General features: G+C 32.6%; 1 protein-coding gene across 1 annotated transcript; it reads right to left on the minus strand.

Moving 5' to 3' along the window:
* Positions 1–1,108: 1,108 nt before the first annotated feature.
* On the minus strand, positions 1,109–7,004 carry LOC129302609 (oligopeptide transporter 1-like; the record flags this gene model as incomplete). Its single annotated transcript, XM_054941523.1, has 6 exons — positions 1,109–1,732; positions 2,620–2,802; positions 2,887–3,157; positions 3,256–3,828; positions 3,953–4,050; positions 6,543–7,004. Coding segments are annotated over 6 exons (2,211 nt in total), but the record flags the coding sequence as incomplete, so codon positions are not given.
* Positions 7,005–8,662: the final 1,658 nt, after the last annotated feature.

Raw genomic sequence — 8,662 nt, forward strand, 5'->3', positions numbered from 1 at the left:
ATAATTAAATCAAGACATGTAAGTGGATCTTTTATTGATCTAATATACTTGTTTTCAGTTAAATCAAAACATGTAAATTTCTCATAATAATAATTATTAATATTACTTGTCATGATTTGATCGGATAGAAATATATTAACTATATTAAATTAAATATATAAGTTTTACCCCATATTCGAAAATTAACTAAATTAAACTGACCCAGGGCTAAATATGCGAAAATGAATTTCTTGATTAAGGCAAATTTAGAATTCAGAAAACTAGAATCCTTAATTTTAAGAAAAAAGATACCATATGACGAAACTAAACAAAGTAAACTAGGTTTACGTGCATATTGCTGACCATTAAATTATTGCTTAGGAATTTAATTAAAGAAGTGTCAAAAAATCAAAAAAGTTGGCGCGTATATCAGTATAGCACTAATGCATATTTTCGTTGGTTCCGGCAAAAAATAAATAAATAAATAGTGCACATTTTAATTGGTTGAACAAGTAATATTGCCGCCCCTCGAATTAGCATTTGAAGTAAGAAAAATGAGAAACTTGTAACCGATATTGTGTATATCATCGTATATGCACGTCAAAAATACCTTACATCATACCCAATCTATTTTTTCAGAAATAGAAACTGTTACAATAGAGCTATATACAGAGGCACGAATATATATTATAAGATTTGGATTTGATGAGTAGGTTAAGTATACTCATGCAATAAGTGTCTCTTATGGTATAATAACAATAGTTTGATTTAATCGATTATCAATGATTTTATCATATATACTTATTGAGAAACACCAAAATTAATGAGTTTTTTTGATCATGTTGATTGTTTTGATTTTTTTTAAATATCTTAATAATTTTCTAGTATTGATCAAATTTAACAGCTATAATCCAAACAGTCATTAAATGTACATAATCATTAAGTGAGTGTACATAGGACATTTAATGAATCCAAATTTACACACACAGTCATTAAGAGTGTGTGTGAGAGAGAGAGAGTAGTAATAGGAAATCAAACCGCCACTGGTGATGATACGTTCATTTTGTTGATTAATCTGAATTGAAAGTACAAACAAGTGTTTGTAGTTAATTAACACATACATTTACACTTAAAAACTAGGGCATCCTTCAGGAGCCTTGACACCCGGAGCCGTAGGGCACTTAGCCAAGCTACAATGATCACCAGCTTCAAGTCCCCACCAAGTAGGACCATAAATATCATAACTTTGAAGAGCAAAAAACAGAAGAACGCCAGTAAAAGCAACACCAGCATCAAGTGCAGCAGATAGAATATACGTATGTCTCGCCCACCAACCCTTAAACCTACTGTACACATAAGAGTTGAAGAAGATGCCAACGATTCCCCACATTATGTAATTAACAGATTTTGCAGGAAGTAACCCTCCAGCTCCACTGAATATGATGGGCATGTTTATGAGAGGAATCCATTTCTGGTTTGGGAATTTGTGCGAGAGAATCCAAACAGGGACGGGAGCAAGAAGACCGATGAGGAAGAACCAGTTCATTTGTGGGTAGTTTCCGTCCTTTGCGAACATCCTCTTGGGTCCTATCACACCCCAAATGATCGATGCGTTGTAGAAAACGTCGTCACCTGGGCACGTCCATGGACTGCCTTTTGGCAATAGACTTGGGTTGCATATGTTTTCAACAGTTGTTAGAAGCCACCATGCTGTTCCAAAATACACCATAGAAGCAACAATGGTTCCAGCAAGCTGCAAATTTAAATGAATAAAGTACATGCTTAGGCAAAGGGTTGGGATTCAGGTTCCAAGAATGAATGAATACATGCAAATATACACATACATTTTAGTCCCTATAGTTTTATTTCACCATGTTCACAGTCCCTTCAATTTGATTCCTCTACAATCCCTTTAGTTTTAAAAGTGTACATAAAGAACCATGACCAATCACTGATGGAGTCAATCTTTCTGACATGCATTGAATTTTGCTGACCTCTTCATCTCCTGGTGAGTGAGACTTAAGAGTGAACTAAGTCTAGTATAAATCAACAAAATTAACTCTTAAGTCAGGTCATGGTGTAGAGTTGGGAGATCAGGTTCAAAGAATTAATATCGAATGAATACATATATACATATATGAGAAAATATAATAGTAGGTCCTATACTTTGATTATGTTTTGTTTTTAGTATTCATAGTTTTATTTTATTATTCACAGTCCCTTCCATTGATCCATTTACAATAATATTAGTTCTTATAGCTTTAGGCCTGCACATATGAACCATGACTTAATACTGACATAGTTAATTTTGTTGGCATATACTTATATCCCTTGGTCTTCCATGACACAGTTAATTCCCTGCCCTAGCGATGTTTGCCTTCATCCACCACACCATGTTTGATCCAAATATAAAAGAAATTTTTATTTCTCCTTACCTTTAATTTTTAATCAAACCTATAGTCAATTTATTTTTATATAAGCATATTTTTTGAATACCAACATAAAAGTTATAAACATTGTCCAAGTATACTAACATTGCAGACAAATCAAACTGAATAAAAAAAAAAACTGGAAATAAAGAATAAAACTATAAGAACAAAAAATAAAACACAATCAAAATAAAACTGGAGAGATATATACCTGCACAATGAACATAGATTTTGGAGGAATTTTCATGTAGTGCCCCAATTTAAAATCAGAAACGAAGGCAAGGGCATGAGCCATGCTACTGTACCCGTAGGTCTTGAAAGCTACATTAGCAAGAGGCTTTCCGGGATAAATGTACCCAATAATTAACTCTGTGATCACGTTAAGGCCAGCTTGCTGCACGAAATATGTTGAATAATTATGAGAGGTAAAATCAAAGTTTTTACAGAGCGAAAGGAATGATAGTTACTGAAAGTTTACCATGTTCGTTGTGGCTTGGATGACCCCAATAGGCAAGGTGAATACAAACGCAACAGCGAAAGAGAACAAGACTCCCCACCATGGAAGTTGAAGCTGACCTCCGAAACCTTCACAAGCAAACAAGGCAAGACCTCCCATTAGAACCAAAATAGAAATAAACCACCTCTCAGGAACTTGTTCGTAGTTCTTCTTCATAATTCTTGTGTGAACATCATCTGCAAAGTGACCTTTAAGCTGATCTGTTGTCTTCTTCCACATCTGATATATTGTTCTTTCAACAGAAAACAAATGTATAAATATCTAACGTGAAACCAAATATCTACGTATAAATCTCAAGCTTAATTAACATGAGCACTTTGGAAAACTTACTTTCCATGGAAGAGGCAGACATGTGAGATAGTAGCTGTGAGAATTGCAAAGCTCAGGCCATAGTTGAAGGCAAACAAGACGCTTAAATAGAGCTTGCTGTAACTGTTGTATTGGTCCATGTCAATGTCGAAGTTAGCATGATTCAAAACCCTAGTGACGTTATAATTAGCACCAGTGGAGTCAAAGGTGTGAGAGCTCAAGAGTGGAAACTTCTTGGCTTCGTAAGCATTGGACCAGTAAACAATGGGGAGGACGACGTAGACGAACAAGCAGAACCCTACGAGGACGTTGACGATAACGAAGCCAGGGTTAGCCAAGGGGCTGCCCAAGAATCCGGCCACCGTGTTCCAGTCAAGGCCAAAGGAGCCGAGGCCAAGCCCTGACATGCCGGAGCCGATCTGCTGGGCGGTGACAGAGTTCTTCCATATCAAACAAACAAATGATATGGCTGAGATTGAATGGAAGAAATAACCAGGGATGGTGTAATAAGCAAAGCTTGTTGCGAAGACGAGGAAGAAGAATTGAAGTCTTGTGATTCCACCCTTTGGCCTCCTTTCTTTCTCGTGGAATGCCCTGAATGCACACACACACACACACATATATATGCATATATTTCATTTATTTTGATTCAAGGAGAACAGAAAAATAATATTGAACATTTTATTTTATATTAATAATTATTTATTGAAATAAATACCTGAATAGGGAGACCTGAACAAGATTTGCTGGCCACCACATGTAGGGAGAGTCAACAAGGAACTTCCTAAATACTCCAGCCCATCCATATCCGATCATCTGGGAAAAATTATCCACAAACATAATATATAACTAAAATGTTTCACAAACACAATATATAATTATTGTGTTTGATTTGTTTTATAAGCATTTTGGATCCCAATTTTTGATAAAATTTGCTTTATATATAAAATATAGTTTAAAATTTTTCTATCATAGCAGTTTTTTTTTAAATAGTACTAGTTTCACAGGATATGAAAAACTTTCAATCCCTTGAGTTTGCCTTAGTTATTAATTTGGCCATTTAAGTGTAATTTTTATTGATTTTGTCCCTTAAGTTTTCTTAAATTATTATGTTTCGTTTAAATTTTAGGACACCATTTGACTCTCAAAATAGTCTAATATTGTGTAAAGTATATTGATGACTTAATATGTGTGTGAAATTAAGTGAGAAAAAATTAACTCTCATCAATTTAATTTTTATCAATATAATTCCTTACAATGCATTTTGTTCTCTTATTTTTTTTTAAAAAAATTCCAGTCTATTTTTTCTCTAACTAAATAATCACACTTCTTTTCATTAACATATATATATGGTTACCATCAATAATTTATCATCCATATCAGTAAATTTTAACAATGTTAACTCATTTTTAAACAATAAGAATGAAATTGATAACTGAAATAAACTTAAATGGCTAAATTGATAAGATTAAATTTGAGGGATCAAATTGATAGTTTTAAGACAAATTTGAGAATTTAAAAGTATCACTATCCCTAGATTAATCATTTATGCTATGGTAGAACCCTTCTTTAATTGGTCTAATTAGTCCTTTTCTATCATGATAGGGTAACTTAATTGATAAATTTTAACTATGACTGAGTCTTTTCTACCATAGTAATATTTAATTATAATTAGTTATCTTTTAATTATCATGGTAGGGTGGGTTAAAAGGTGGTGAAATTAGGAAGCCTTACACTTATAGTGCGGGGAACAATTGGGTTTTTGTTACCGAATAGGTATCATTTAGCTGAATAAGAGTTTTTGGGCGTTTGCACCGTTGATTGCAAAACAAAACCCATAAGTACTAAATTCTTCAAGATTTGGATTTCACGATTGCCTAAGTTCACTCAATAATTTTTTCAGTTACAATCATTAAATTTAATCAATACTTGAAAATTATTAAGATTACATTTCTCTTCAAAATATCTAAACAATCTTAACAATTAAAACACTCTTTACGTTTACATTGTTCCCTCCAAAAATTTGATATTTGGTATTTTATGAGTATTATGTATATGACAAAATCTTCAACAACCATTCCATTAAATCAAATGGCCATTATCTTGTCATATGAGATATTCATTAAGTGAGTGGATTTGGGCCACTCACTGAATCCAAATTCAATGTTTGGAATTATTAAGAAACTACGGCAAATCAATTGCTGTGAGTGTGATGGGAATTAAGGGATGAATCAAAATTTAACATTTAATATCTTTGATTTGTTGTAAGGCATTGGAGGATCATTAATTAGATCCAAAGCCAAGAAGATGAAAGAAGCCATAAATTCATTAATTAGGAATTTCCTAGATGAGCAAGCAGTCCTAAAAGCAAATGAAATTTAAAAGACCCAAAAAATACTCTTAACATATTGGATTTAATAGTTATATTTCACATAGAGGAAAGTTCAAGTAAAGATATTTATATTTAAAATGCTATAATTCATAGTAGGAGTCCAAATAAATATATTGAAGGCCCAATACATAATACACTTGAGGAGGCAAATTGGGCCATAATCTTGCAAACATTTTTATATTTGATACATGTGATTTGAGGATAAATTCTCTTTAGGAGGGAAGGAATGATAGGAATCAAAGGACAAGTCAGAATCTAACATTTAATACCTTTGATTTGTTGCAGGACATTAGATGACCAATGACTAGATCTAGAGTAAAGAGGATGAAAGAAGGCCTAAATTCTTTAATTAAAAATTTCCTAGAAGACTTAAAAAAAAAAACTCATGCTTGACCCAATATACTCAAGCCATGAGTTTAATTTAGTTTAGTGAATATTATTTTTTTAATTTAGGAAATTAGTTTATCTTATTTTAAATTAATACTTAAATTTAAGAAATTATTTTATTTTTGTTTTAAATTCAAATAAGGATAAAATATATTTATTAAGGATATGTTCTATTGATTTAGAATCTTATATTAACTAGGATTGCGTTATTTAAATTTTTAGAAGTCTATTTAAACAATTAAGTCATTTGTATTTTAAAAATTTGATTGAATTAATGAATTAATTTTTTTTTTCAATTGTGAGGGTATTTCAATTAGTTTTATTTTCCATGAAATAACAGACCATGGAATTTTGATTTATCATGAGCTTTCCACATGTTGCCCCGTATCAGAGTGAGCAATTAATGGTGAGCTCAAGGATTAAAAGTTAGATTTATCTAAAGCAGAAACTTCAAAAAAAAAAAATCCTCCACATCTGGCGAGTCAATGCAAGCAAATAAGCAGCCAAAAAAAAAAAAATTCCTCCATACCTGGCTAGTCAATGCAAGCAAATAAGCAGCCAATGGATGAATGCTCCGATGGTAAAAAGCCTTAACAATGGAGATAATATAAATGGCGTAAACACCACTGGAACCAGAGCTGGCAAAGATGGTGACAAGCACGTGCTCTTTCAGAGTAAAAGGTCCTGGATTCATAGAAAACGACCACCTCGTCAGTGGGACCGTTATCTGCTTTTCCGGCATCGTCGCCGCCATGAGCTTCCCCAGAGGCAGGCTCAAGATCTGAGCCGATACCGACGAGATAAACAACGGGTTCGTCCTGTAACTGAAGAACTGGTTCACGAACGCCAGAACGATACACGACAATAAACCTAGTACCCATGTCCGAAACGTCAGCGCCGGTTGGCTCGGGTCGTCGGTGATCGGAACTGTCAGCCTCACTTGTTCGATCGGATTATCGTTGATCTCTTCAGAAACATCAACAACAACGCAGGGGGGGGGGAAGGTTCAGTGATGAACAGGATATTACAAGACTTCTCACGTAAATAGAAATAAATAAGTGATTTTAATGTAAGATTATTTGAATAAATACTGAATTGTCCTATATCATGAACCAGCTTTTGGTATGATTCGAACCATTAGTAGTATTCGAACGGTCCACTGAGTCTTCCATTGTTCTTCTTCAAGTTCAATCTTTCACTCTTCCTTTAGTGCGAAGAAAAGATGCATGGATTAAACTCTATTAAGAAGGGAAAAAAATAATGGAACTTTATTATTAGTCCTTGGTCTTAGATTGTTTATTAGATTTTGATTATGTTAATGGATTTCATTTCAAATGCCCAGCCATTGCTTTTTGTTAATGGCCATGATGTGTAACCTTTCAAGATCATAGATCTTCAAGTGACTCCTGGTTTGCAGTCTTTATCCACGTAATATTTTTTTTTAAAAAAAGCAGATTGGAACCAATGAGGATATTAATTTGATAGGTAAAAATTCAACCCATGCTCCAAAAGGACATAGGTTAAAAAAAAAAAAGGCAGATTGGAGACAGGGATGTACCTAGATGTATTGTAGAGGGGGCAAGTGCCCCCAAAAAAACAATTCATTTTGCTCAATTTTTTTATGCATAATGTATATAAATGGTTTTCAATATTTAATAATATTTGTTCTAATGGCGCCATAAAATATATGCAAGTGCATGTTGTCCTCACATTCTAAAATTTCTAAGTCTGTCGCTGATTGGTGCTAATGAGAAGATTACTTTGGTCGTTAATCATGCTCTACAGGGACGTAGATTGAAACCCTGCTACAAATATGAAAATCTAAAGTCTCATCAATTATCAATATGTAAGCAGCTTTTCGAAGCCATGGGATCTACTTTATCCAGGCTTTAAAAAACAACTCATACTTTTTATATTTTATTTTTTGGTATCTCACACAAACAGACACATATTCTTGGACAACATGGATTGAAGGATCATGCAATTAAATATTATATGTATACAAACTATGAAAAATAATTAAGGAAAATATAGGATGGAAAGCTCTATAGACATCCTTTGCAAAGTAAATAATTAAATCATGATATATGGATCTTTTATAAATTATATATAAAATTAACATATTAAAATTTACTCTTCATGATTTAATTTAATAGAAATATATTAAGTATATAAATTTAAGTATATAAGTATTAGTTATTGAATATAAAATTAACCAAATAAACTGACAAAGGGCCTAAATAAGAAGAACGTGAATTTCTTTTTTTGTTTCTTTTTTTGTTTTTTAGGTTTATAACACAACGTGAATTTCTTTATTAAGGCAAATTTGGAATACCATCAGAAAACTAGCGTCATTAAACAAATTAAACAAAGTAAACTAGGTATGGGTACATATTTCTGACCACTAATTTATAGCTTAAGAATCTAATTACCGAAGTGTCAAAGAAACCAAAGAAGTTTGTGCATATCAGAAATGCGTACTAATGCATATTTTCATTGTTACAGCCAATTTTATTTTATTTTTTAAAAAACACTGCACACATTTTAATTGGTTGAACAAGTAATATTGCTGCACATCAAATTAGTTTGAAGCAAAAAAATGAGAATCCTGGAACTAATATTGTATATATCATTATGTTATATGCACGT

The sequence above is a fragment of the Prosopis cineraria genome, unplaced genomic scaffold (genome assembly GCF_029017545.1).
Source record: "Prosopis cineraria cultivar Desert tree isolate PC_DT_omini unplaced genomic scaffold, ASM2901754v1 PC2, whole genome shotgun sequence".
NCBI lineage: Eukaryota > Viridiplantae > Streptophyta > Magnoliopsida > Fabales > Fabaceae > Prosopis > Prosopis cineraria.